At 53.2% G+C, this 12,500-nt stretch overlaps 1 protein-coding gene across 3 annotated transcripts in view; it reads right to left on the bottom strand.

The window, feature by feature from the left end:
* LOC118780461 (dedicator of cytokinesis protein 3-like) overlaps positions 1 to 12,500 on the bottom strand; it is a 65,740-nt gene that overhangs the window by 6,194 nt on the left and 47,046 nt on the right. For 2 of the 3 annotated variants that reach the window (XM_036532944.1, XM_036532946.1), the window contains 23 exons: positions 11,898 to 11,996; positions 11,224 to 11,318; positions 10,344 to 10,419; positions 9,564 to 9,664; positions 9,423 to 9,481; positions 9,049 to 9,197; positions 8,670 to 8,755; positions 8,287 to 8,313; positions 7,891 to 7,986; positions 7,662 to 7,722; positions 6,606 to 6,699; positions 6,113 to 6,261; positions 5,049 to 5,135; positions 4,407 to 4,511; positions 4,147 to 4,288; positions 3,792 to 3,958; positions 3,411 to 3,497; positions 2,928 to 3,107; positions 2,642 to 2,725; positions 2,438 to 2,554; positions 1,047 to 1,150; positions 436 to 565; positions 94 to 175 (listed from right to left, as the gene is read on the bottom strand). In XM_036532944.1, coding sequence (XP_036388837.1) covers positions 94 to 175; positions 436 to 565; positions 1,047 to 1,150; positions 2,438 to 2,554; positions 2,642 to 2,725; positions 2,928 to 3,107; positions 3,411 to 3,497; positions 3,792 to 3,958; positions 4,147 to 4,288; positions 4,407 to 4,511; positions 5,049 to 5,135; positions 6,113 to 6,261; positions 6,606 to 6,699; positions 7,662 to 7,722; positions 7,891 to 7,986; positions 8,287 to 8,313; positions 8,670 to 8,755; positions 9,049 to 9,197; positions 9,423 to 9,481; positions 9,564 to 9,664; positions 10,344 to 10,419; positions 11,224 to 11,318; positions 11,898 to 11,996 — 2,377 coding nt within the window. The remainder of the gene's footprint in view (positions 1 to 93; positions 176 to 435; positions 566 to 1,046; positions 1,151 to 2,437; positions 2,555 to 2,641; positions 2,726 to 2,927; positions 3,108 to 3,410; positions 3,498 to 3,791; positions 3,959 to 4,146; positions 4,289 to 4,406; positions 4,512 to 5,048; positions 5,136 to 6,112; positions 6,262 to 6,605; positions 6,700 to 7,661; positions 7,723 to 7,890; positions 7,987 to 8,286; positions 8,314 to 8,669; positions 8,756 to 9,048; positions 9,198 to 9,422; positions 9,482 to 9,563; positions 9,665 to 10,343; positions 10,420 to 11,223; positions 11,319 to 11,897; positions 11,997 to 12,500) is intronic. The other variant, XM_036532945.1, reaches the window with a different exon arrangement.

Raw genomic sequence — 12,500 nt, 5'->3', positions numbered from 1 at the left:
TACTGACAGCCTTGGCACAGGGCACTGTCATTCTCTTGTTCTAACTGCAGGGGGCGCCATGTGCCTCTGCCTCTCAGGCAGTCTGTCACTCACCTCTGCCGCTGGAGGGGGCGGAGCTCATCATCTGAGAAGGTGTGGAGTGGGCGGAGCTCAGGCTGGAGGAGGAGGGGCTAGGCTGAAGAACAAATGAACATAGAAACACATTTTTAACATGAAATAGAAACAATTTTAAAAAGTCAGAGAGGTAGTGAAGAGCAGAGCAGAGTGCTGAGTACTGATGCAGAGAGAGCATGACTGGAGACGGAAGCAGAAACCTGTGTGATGGCAGAAGAATAACAAGACACCTTCTGTAAAAAGGAGAGCTGCTAATTCTTCAATAGTCACAGAAAAATTACTGCCGAGTGGTCACACGGCGTCCTGCGGGGGAGCACACACCTGCATGCGGTACGAGTCCTCATAGTGCTCCGCCCCCAGGCTGTCCGTCAGGACGTGCAGGTTACCCGGCTCACTGGAAGAGGACAGCGAGGATGAGGAAAGACGAACAGAACCGTGCAGGATCAGGGGACTGGAAGGAGGGAGAGGGACAGGGAAAGGGAAGGGAGTGAAAGAAACGTTTGAGGGGGTGTTGGGGGCAGGGTAACCAGAAATGGAGAGATGTGACTGGTGAGTGTGTGTGTGTGTCTGTATGAGGGTGTGTGTGTGTGTGTGTGTGTGTGTGAGTGAGTGTGTGTGAGTGAGTGTGTGTCTGTATGAGGGGGTGTGTGTGTCTGTGTGTGTGTGTGAGTGAGTGTGTGTGAGTGAGTGTGTGTCTGTATGAGGGGGTGTGTGTGTCTGTGTGAGATACTATATGTGTGTGTGTGTCTGTGTGTGTCTGTATGAGGGTGTGTGTGTGTGAGTGTGTGAGTGTGAGTGTGTGAGTGTGTCTGTATGAGGGTGTGTGAGTGTGAGTGTGCGAGTGTGAGTGTGTGAGTGTGTGAGTGCGTGAGTGTGAGTGTGCGTGTGTGAGTGTGTGAGTGCGTGAGTGCGTGAGTGTGTGTGAGTGTTACCTGTGCCGGTACAGAGGTCTGATATTCTCGGGACTCATGGGAGCGTGCGAGGTGAGGATCCCGCGTGGTGTGCTGGATCCAGAGCAAACAGGACTGGGCTTATCCTGCAGAGACACAACATTACTGCTTTACACACACACACACACACCCTCATACAGACAGACAGACACACACACACTCACACTCACACTCACACTCACACTCACACTCACACTCACACTCACACTCACTCCAACCACCTAAAGCTTAACCTGGTCAAGACCGATGTACTGTTCATCCCGGCCAAGCCCTCTCCTCTTCAAGAGCGCTCAGTTACTGTTGATGGCACCACAGTAACCTCCTCTGCATCGGTGAAGAGCCTGGGCGTCACCCTCAACAGCAGGCTGGACTTGAACGACTACATCTCGCAGACAACGCGCTCATTTCGATTCCTCCTCTTCAACATCAGGAGGATTCGCCCTTTTCTGACCACCTACTCCATCCAGCTGCTTGTCCAGGCCACAGTGCTCTCCCGCCTGGACTACTGCAATGCCCTCCTTGCAGGCCTCCCAGCCTGCACCATTCAGCCACTGCAGCTCATCCAAAACGCAGCTGCTAGGCTGATCCACAACCTCCCAAAGTTCTCCTGCATCACCCTTTTACTGAGATCCCTCCACTGGCTCCCGATCACAGCCAGGATCCACTTCAAAACCTTGACTCTCACCTTTTCTGCTGCAAGAAAGACCGCCCCGACCTTCAGGACCTCATCCTACCCTATGCACCCGCTCAACAACTTTGCTCTGCTACATCCGGACGCCTCACTCCTCCCACCATCAGAACGAAAGGCCCACGCTCCTCTCAATGTGGTTTTTCCATCATCGTCCCCCAGTGGTGGAATGAACTCCCCACCCCGCTGAGAACAACTCCTTCTCTCCAACCCTTCAGATGTGGGCTGAAGACACACCTCTTCAGACTCTACCTGGACTGACACCCTTGTCATTTGACCTTGTAAACCCTAGATTCCTGGCTCGTACTTGTAGCACTATCTCTTACAATGTATTTGTAGCATGTTTTTGGCCAAGGTAGTATAGCAGGACTTTATTGTCCCAGTGACTGTATGTGGTATATGTAACCTTACGTAACCTTAGATCAGATTAGTGCGGTCTCGCTACACTAACCTCGGTACACTGACGCTCAGCTTCAGCACTATCTGCAGTGTATGACCTGTGCACATCTTGCCCTTGTGCCTGTTGTTTGCCCACTATATGCACTTTTGTACGTCGCTTTGGATAAAAGCGTCTGCTAAATGAATAAATGTAAATGTAACACACACACAGATACATACACACACACACACACACAGTAAAGTGCAGGTTAGGGTTATTGTAGTATCCAATCAGAAGGCTGCTCACGTGGCACAGACTGCTCCTCATCATCTGAAACTGATCTATCAGCTTCTTGTGCAGGGGACGCATATCCGGGTGCACCAGCTTCTCATGCACAGCCAGCCCCACCCCGAGGACGTGCACCTGAAACAGAGACCATGCAGGTTTAACCCTCACAGCGTGAGTCATACACCTGAGCAGACGACAGACAGAACGCTGCTTCCTGCTCACCTGCTCCTGCATGAGGTCTCTGAGCTGGGCGATCTTCTCCAGGTCCTCTGGGTGGCTGCTGATGTAGTGCTTATCAAAGAACGCCTGCGGAGCAGAGACAAGCGCATGACTCTCACAGAGCACCTGCACTCACTCACTGCAGCTATTACCTGTATCTCACCTGTATCACATCAGCAACATTTCACAAGTGTATTCTATGTGACTGAAATTTCAAATTTATTATTACTATTGAAATTTAGCAGACAGTCTTACCCAGAGCACCTTGCATCAGTTACAGGTTTTTTACCTCCTGGTATCTGGCCACGCCCCCGTTGACGGCGGCGTCGATGACACCGTTCAGGCACATGCTGAGCTGGCTGCTGTTGCTGTGTGGCGGCCGGTGCTGGTACTGGCTGATCAGGGACCGCAGCTCCAGGTTCTTATTCTCCACCACGGAGACGGCATTCTGCAGGGGACTTACCTCCACCTGCAGCGCGCGCACACACACACACACACACACACACACACAGATACAAATACACACACACACACAGATACAAATACACACACACACACACACACACACACACAGATACAAATACACACACACACACAGATACAAATACACACACACACAGACTAGCAGTTTACTTCCAGCATATTTAAAAAGTGAAAAATGTGCTAATTTATTTTTTAAAAATCCAAATCCTAAAATTCAATCAATATGAGTGAGACAGGAGTTAGTGTGAGTGTGGGAAACAGCAGAATGGAATTGTGGGTAATTGCTCACCAGCTCTCTCCTTTCCACCTCGAACCAGCGTGAGATCCCAGGCAGAGGGTGTGAGAGGATGAGGGTGGTGCGCTCGATCCACAGACTCTGCAAGAGACATCGGCCATAAATTAATAACAATAGTGGCAATAACAGCCATTAATGACTCAACAACCCCCAGTAAGGACCATGACCTCATCACCATTACCCTGTTCTCCTTTCTGAAGGCCTGAGAGACCTAAATAACATGCACAGTTACAGTTACACAAGCACCTAAACCTGTGTGCATCTGCCCAAATGCACAACCACAGCTGTGCCAGCATGAGGCTGTTTCTGAAGCTGAAGCTGTGGCCACTCCCAGAATTCTGCTGGCGCGGGGCAGGGTGGCTGCCTCTCGCTCACCTTGAACTCGTTGTCTCGGTCCTTGGGGCCCTTGTGAAAGGGCCGGTCGTAGCGGAAGCGCCGAACATTGTTGACCCGGTAGAAGCTCTTGATGCGGTCGGGTACGCGGTCCATGTGCAACACCTCGGCAAACTCCGGCACCGGTGTTACCGCGTAGATCTGCAGGTCTGAGGGGCGTAATGTCAAGGGAATGATACCAACACATTCACGTGCACACACACACACACATGCACACACGCACACACATGTACACATCACCGTACCTGCAAACACGTGCGCGCGTGCACACACACACACACACACACACACACACACACACACACACACAGAGGTTTTCTTCAGCTCAGAAGGATACACTGGGCATCACTCTGTAAAATTGTATCATCAGGTTGATTGGGGTGCTGCATGGCAATGGCTTGTGGGAATTCTCCCAGCATCCTCTGCTGGAAAGCTTCGAGCCTCTCGTAGTCATGTCCCCGACAGACAAACTCCTTATTCTGTGAGGAAAACAGCAAGAAGAAAGGGATGGATGCAGGACAGAGAGAAAGGATAACCCTTTTCACTGACCCAGACGAGGTCACTCCCACCCTACAGGCATGTCCAGGCCCCACTCACCCTGAGAAAGAAGGGGAACTTCCTGCCATAGAAGCCCACCCGGAAGAACTCCGGCTCTAGCCGCTGCTGCTCCATGATGCTGTCATAGTAAGCTGCCTCCATTTTCTGCACAACAGAACCAGAGAGACGCATTGCCCACAATGCACTGCGACTGCTCTCAACAGCAGTGATGAACAGGTGAAGCTTCAGAAACCCTGGAATGCACTGACCTCTCATGTGTTGTTAATAACTCACTGATTTTATAATGGATATAGTAACAATACATTAATGTATGAATATTTCTATAGAGAACAGTAATTTGGTTGGCCATTCCAAGAATTTATAACTCATGTTTCATCTCATTTGAATGGGTTTGGAATATCCTTCCATGCTTTTCCTGGAACTCAGTTTCAGATGTTTACTGTTCATGATGTCAGGGAGGGTGTAAATGTGACATCTGCATGTCCCCCTGGATATAACACACCTCAGAGGGATAAGCATTAAGACTCTAAACAGGTCTGTCAAACTCAATTCCTTGGACGTGGTGTGAACGCTGGACTGTTCCATCCAGTAATTGATCCAATAAGTTAATTATCTTGACAAATTGATGGCTTTGTATTTCCCAGAATGCACTGCAGTGAAGCAGAGGACTCTCTCACTCACCCGGATCCAGCTCAGACTCTGGTAGTCATACAGTATCTCATACTGGAAGGCCAGCTCCCGACACAGAGGAATGGCATACTCCCAGCACTGCAGAACACACACACACACGGCTCTTACACACACACTCCCAGCACTGCAGAACACACACACACACACACACACACACACTCCCAGCACTGCAGAACACACACACACACACACACACACACACACGGCTCACACACACACACACACACACACACACACACACACACACACACACACACACACACCCAGCACTGCAGAAAACACACACACACACACACACACACACACACCCAGCACTGCAGAACACACACACACTCACACACACACACACACACACACACACACACACACACTCCCAGCACTGCAGAACACACACACACACACACACACACACACACACACACACACACACACACACACACACTCCCAGCACTGCAGAACACACACACACACGGCTCTTACACACACACTCCCAGCACTGCAGAACACACACACACACACACACACACACTCCCAGCACTGCAGAACACACACACACACACACACACACACACACACACACACACACTCCCAGCACTGCAGAACACACACACACTCACACACACACACACACACACACACACTCCCAGCACTGCAGAACACACACACACACACACACACACACACACCCAGCACTGCAGAAAACACACACACACACACACACACACACACAGCTCTCTCTCACACACACACAGCTTTTACACATACAACACACTCCCAGCACAGAGCACACATACAGCTCTCTCACACAGCTCAGAAACAGCTGATATACTGCACACTATGTATACAGCTCTGTGTGAGTGTGTAAACTGCATGTGTGCATAAATGAGTATAAGTGTGTAGAGTGTGTACCAGCTTGCCCTTGTTGAAGCAGTGGATGTAAAGTGCATGTAAAGTGAGTGAATATGTGAATAAGGAGTATATTTTGCCCTTGTTGGAGTGGCAGATGACTTCATGTAAGTGAATGTGTAAGTAGTGTGTGAGTAGTGTGCGAGTACCTTGCCCTTGTTGAAGTAGTGGATGACTTTTCGGCTGAGTCCCTCCTTGCGCTGCCACTCGGTCTGGGCGGGGTACTGCAGGAACTCCCTCAGGGGCGTGTCCTCCCACTGCAGCAGCTCCCAATACAGCAGCAGTGTACAGGCCGCCTCTGCCGGGGGAGGGGCATCAGCCACGCCCACTCCGCGCCACACCCACACCCACACCACACACCTCACCCACACACCCACACACCTCACCCCACACACACACACACCTCACCCCACACAACACGCCTCACCCTGAATCACCCACCTTACCCCTAACCACACACCTCATCCCCAACTGCACACCACCACCCCAAACCACACACCTCACTCCGACCACACACCTCACCCACACCCACACACCCCACCCCACACAACACACCTCACCCCTACCCACACACCTCACCCCCAACCACACTCACTCAAACTCCTCACCTATGAGCCACGCCCACTCTGTCTCACAGCTCACCTGTGTAGTTCTCGGCCTGCAGGTGAATGTCGCACAGCTTGTGAATGTGACGGATGTACATCTCCTCTTTGTTGATCTCTGACTTGTAGAAGTTCTGAGGAAGAGGAGCTACATTAGCAGTCTGGGAATAGACCCGCATTTCCCCACCAGGTGGAGCTGCAGCTGACAGGTGACAGGCACTTGTATTGTGTAGCTGCTGAGGTCTGCACTGCTGCACAGGAGGTAAAATAGCAGCTTGGCATTTAAATGCTATCTAACAGCAGTCTGTGTGAGTCTTAGAGCTTTCAGTACGGGTGCAGAGGGCAGCACTGAGGACAGCACTGAGGACAGAGGGCAGCACTGAGGACAGAGGGCAGCACTGAGGACAGCACTGAGGGCAGCACTGAGGACTGAGGGCAGGACTGAGGACTGAGGGCAGCACTGAGGACTGAGGGCAGCACTGAGGACAGGACTGAGGACTGAGGACTGAGGGCAGCACTGAGGACTGAGGGCAGCACTGAGGACTGAGGGCAGCACTGAGGACTGAGGGCAGCACTGAGGACAGGACTGAGGACTGAGGACTGAGGGCAGCACTGAGGACTGAGGGCAGCACTGAGGACAGGACTGAGGACTGAGGGCAGCACTGAGGACTGAGGGCAGCACTGAGGACTGAGGGCAGCACTGAGGACAGGACTGAGGACTGAGGGCAGCACTGAGGGCAGGACTGAGGACAGGACTGAGGACAGGACTGAGGACTGAGGACTGAGGGCAGCACTGAGGACTGAGGGCAGCACTGAGGACAGGACTGAGGACTGAGGGCAGCACTGAGGACTGAGGGCAGCACTGAGGACTGAGGGCAGCACTGAGGACAGGACTGAGGACTGAGGGCAGCACTGAGGGCAGGACTGAGGACTGAGGACTGAGGGCAGCACTGAGGACTGAGGGCAGCACTGAGGGCAGGACTGAGGACTGAGGGCAGCACTGAGGGCAGGACTGAGGACAGCACTGAGGGCAGGACTGAGGACAGGACTGAGGGCAGGACTGAGGACTGAGGGCAGCACTGAGGGCAGGACTCACCAGCAGGTTTACAGTGCAGCCGAATCTCTTACTCTCCATCTCATCCCCCTTCATGGAGTCCCTGCAGGCAGAGGAGGGGTTACACACACAGCTCTCCCTCTTTCTCTTTTCATTGCTCATTCTGATCACATGGCTTTACAGGTCAAATCTCTCACAGACATGGCCATGCTGACAGTTCAAAGCACACCTGTAATTCAGCACTACGCTCTGCACAGCACTCTGAACGCACCTGTAATCCAGCAGCCGCTCCATGAGCCGTGTGACGGAGGTGACGAAGGACACACCCGTCTCCCTCCAGGTTTCCTGCTCAATCTTCTCCAGCAGGCTGAGGAGAGAGAGACACCGGGCATCCATTACCTGCCACGCAGTAAAGACCTGCACACGGTCTGATCCAGAGCGACTTGCAAAAGGCCAATGAATAGGTTGAGGAAACCAGCAAACATCAGTGCCTTCCTTAAAACGTAAAACATTGCCACAACAGGATTAAGTGCTGTGAAGGGGTGCACATGCTTTCTACAAGCTCAGAATGACCACATCCCCACTGGTGCTGATCCCTCCTATGAATAAGTAAAGCTCTCTAACCCCTATGCCACATTGGGGAAGCTGTGGACACGTGCTGTCTTACCTGGGATAGGGTCCAAAGAGCTGGGTTCTGATCCCGGCAACACAGGGAGAAGACAGGGGGTCATCAGGTACCAGCATTGCATTATCCAAAAAGCATACATGTACATACACACACACAATTCATATAATACAAACAGCTACAAAATAAAATGTACTTCTATTTATTTCCCCCAACACTGCCACCGCAAATACCCCTTTGTAGTTTGACTTGAAAAATGCATTTATTGATTATATTTTCTAAAACTTGATGTTTGGTCTGCGTGATGTCGCAGTGAGAGGGCGGGTCTGCGTGATGTCGCAGTGAGAGGGCGGGTCTGCGTGATGTCGCAGTGAGAGGGCGGGTCTGTGTGATGTCATAGTAAGGGTGGGAAGGTCTAAACTCACATGAGGCCGAAGAGCTCTCGGTAGCTCTCATCCCCTTTCCCCTCTGATACCAAGCTGTCCAGCTTATCAATGAGCTCAGCTTCTACCTGAAGGGAGAACAGAGATGGAGAATTCAGAGAAAGAATCACAGAGAGAGAGAGAGAGAGAGAGAGAGAGAGAGAGAGAGAGAGAGAGAGAGAGAGAGAGAGAGAGAGAGAGAGGGAGGGAGGGAGAGGGAGGGAGAGAGAGAGAGAGAGAAAGAGAGGGAGAGAAGGAGGGAGAGAGAGGGAGGGAGAGAGGGAGGGAGAGAGAGAGAGAGAGAGAGAGGGAGGGAGAGAGAGAGAGAGAGAGGGAGGGAGGGAGAGAGAGAGAGAGGGAGAGGGAGGGAGACCTGGCCGACCTGTTTGAAGCTGCCGTTCTTGCACTGCTCCCAGTCCATCATGTCGTGGAAGATGGGGATCATGATGTTTCGCACCTCAGCCTGCGGCACCAGCGTCACGCCCAGGAAGGGCCCGATCATGCCTGGGATGAAGTGCACCTTATTCTCCCCTGCAGGGTACAGGAGAGGGCTTACCGCACTATACCAACACCCCAAACCCAGCAGCACACCCCACACACACCCCACACACACCCTACACACACCCTACACACACTCCACACACACTCCACACACACTCCACACACACTCCACACACACTCCACACACACGCCACACACACGCCACACACACGCCACACACACTCCACACACACCCCGAACCCGGCTGCGACTCACCAAGGTTCTGCCACATGGTGAAGAGCTCGTAGGCCATCAGGACTCTCATGTCACCGTACCTGCGGGAGAGCATTCGCAGGTGAGGTCATCGCAGGGCACGGGGCAGCTGGGGGGGTAACGCTGAGCACTCTGGCAGCTTACCTGTCCAGCAGCCGGTTCCTCTTGGCTGGGGGGAGACTCTCCAGCTGCAGGCTGGGCTGATTGATGTAAAGGACAGCCAGGCTGAAGAAGGAGTTCCACACCTGGCAAACAGCAGAGCGTTACCACACCTGCCGCAAACAGCAGGGCGTTACCACACCTGCTGCAAACAGCAGAGCGTTACCACACCTGCCGCAAACAGCAGGGCGTTACCACACCTGGCAAACAGCAGGGCGTTACCACACCTGCTGCAAACAGCAGGGCGTTACCACACCTGCTGCAAACAGCAGGGCGTTACCACACCTGCCGCAAACAGCAGGGCGTTACCACACCTGCCGCAAACAGCAGGGCGTTACCACACCTGGCAAACAGCAGAGCGTTACCACACCTGGCAAACAGCAGAGCGTTACCACACCTGCCGCAAACAGCAGGGCGTTACACACCTGGCACAGCCAGACCGTCGAGTAAAAGCAAACTCGTTTATACGGCCATCCTGCAATCTCTCCAAGGCAAAACATGAAGCTCTAGCCTCCAGTGTTTGGGTCAGTAAGACCAAAAATCACTCACTTTTACCTCCTTTAAATGAATTAATATTACTTCAGTGAAAGACAGAGAGAGGGAGGCAGGAGGAGGAGAGAGACAGACTATCTGCCTCTCAGGTGTCTGATGAGATCCTTCCCCTGTCTCTGATTGGAGTCTGCAGAAGCCCTGCTCAGACTCCCACAGGCCCAAAGGAGGGGGGGGCAGGTGGACCTTCCACAGGGTTCCTGATTAATCCCTCACCTTGAAGTCAAAGTCCGCCTCTGTGAAGTGTTTGTGCAGGGCAGGGGACAGCTGTTGGGTCGTGGTCACGATGATGCTGCAGACAGAAACACAGAAAAACAGAGCAGAGACCGTGATCTCAGACACCATGACCACACTGCTGTACTCTGTGACCACACTGTGACCACACTGTGCTCTGTGACTGCACTGTGACCGCACTGCGACCACTCTGTGTTCTGTGACCACACTGTGACCGCACTGCAACCACTCTGTGCTCTGTGACCGCACTGCAACCACTCTGAGCTCTGTGACCGCACTGTGACCACTCTGTGCTCTGTGACCGCACTGTGACCGCACTGCGACCGCTCTGTGACCATATTGTGACCGCACTGCGACCACTCTGTGCTCTGTGACCGCACTGCGACCACTCTGTGCTCTGTGACCGCACTGCGACCGCTCTGTGACCATATTGTGACCGCACTGCGACCACTCTGTGCTCTGTGACCGCACTGCGACCACTCTGTGATCTGTGACCGCACTGCGACCACTCTGTGACCGTATTGTGACCACACTGCGACCACTCTGTGCTCTGTGACCGCACTGCGACCACTCTGTGAACTGTGACCGCACTGCGACCACTCTGTGACCGTATTGTGACCACACTGCGACCACTCTGTGCTCTGTGACCGCACTGCGACCACTCTGTGCTCTGTGACCGCACTGTGATCGCACTGCGACCGCTCTGTGCTCTGTGACTGCACTGTGACCGCTCTGTGACCGTATTGTGACCACAGTGCGACCACTCTGTGCTCTGTGACCGCATTGTGAATGCTCCGTGACTGCTCTGTGACCGCACTGTGACCGTACTGCGACCGCTGTAAGACCAGGGCAGCGGACTCACTTGCTGGTGAGGAGTCTCATCACGTTCCAGTCTTTGGGGAAGGTGTTGGGCTTCATCAGGTTACGAAACACGCAGAAAATTTTCAGCAGGAAGTCCTGGCAGAGAGAATACACACAGAGCACACACACATCAGCCTTGTGATTCACACATCAGCCAAGTGATTCACAGTGTAAAATAACCAGTGCAGGGTGAGTTGCTGACAGTCCTGAGTGTAAAACAGGCAGGAATGAGGCAGCAGAGCTGCGGTTTGCACGCACGGCTCTCTGCTCTTACCTCGAGCTCCTCGGTGCTCTCTGCTCTTACCTCGAGCTCCTCGGTGCTCTCACCTCGAGCTCCTCGGTGCTCTCTGCTCTTACCTCGAGCTCCTCGGTGCTCTCTGCTCTCACCTCGAGCTCCTCGGTGCTCTCACCTCGAGCTCCTCGGTGCTCTCTGCTCTCACCTCGAGCTCCTCGGTGCTCTCACCTCGAGCTCCTCGGTGCTCTCACCTCGAGCTCCTCGGTGCTCTCACCTTGAGCTCCTCGGTGCTCTCTGCTCTCACCTTGAGCTCCTCGGTGCTCTCTGCTCTCACCTTGAGCTCCTCGGTGCTCTCACCTCGAGCTCCTCGGTGCTCTCTGCTCTCACCTCGAGCTCCTCGGTGCTCTCACCTCGAGCTCCTCGGTGCTCTCTGCTCTTACCTTGAGCTCCTCGGTGCTCTGGAAGCTGTCCAACAGGCGCTGGAAGTGCAGGTCTGACATCTGCCTCAGCAGGGACAGGAGACAGGACACGTACTCGCCCTGGCAACCACACAGCCGGGGTCAGAGGTCAGTCACAGCCCCCGCCCACCAGCAGACCACATACTATACTGCCATCTACAGAATATCATCATCAGCACCTGAACGTCCTGCCCCGTGAGAGCGATGGAGTGTGTAGGAGTGAAGCTGAGGAGGCGGATGCAAAGGAAATGACATGGAAGGTGGTGTCTGCATCCCCCCGACCCATAATGCACCTGCTGTATGAGCCACACCTTTTCTACCAGTTACAAATGGTGTGAGACACTGACCATGTACTGCTGTCAGTCAAACAGAAGGCCACCTCATCCAGCTACACACAGGTACTGAGTCTTCACTGACAGAGAAATGGAGGAGAATGGAACACAAGCATCTGAATGGTCAGAGTGATCTCAGCAGTGCGCTGTGCGTTGGTAGGTTGAAGGAAGGATGTGGGCAGGGCCTATTACAGCACTAAGGTGATGAATGGACTAATAGGAGCATTTGACTGGTTATATCAATCACAGTGAT

The sequence above is a fragment of the Megalops cyprinoides genome, chromosome 7, assembly GCF_013368585.1.
Source record: "Megalops cyprinoides isolate fMegCyp1 chromosome 7, fMegCyp1.pri, whole genome shotgun sequence".
NCBI classification, from domain to species: domain Eukaryota; kingdom Metazoa; phylum Chordata; class Actinopteri; order Elopiformes; family Megalopidae; genus Megalops; species Megalops cyprinoides.
This window is presented reverse-complemented; position numbering and strand designations above follow the sequence as displayed.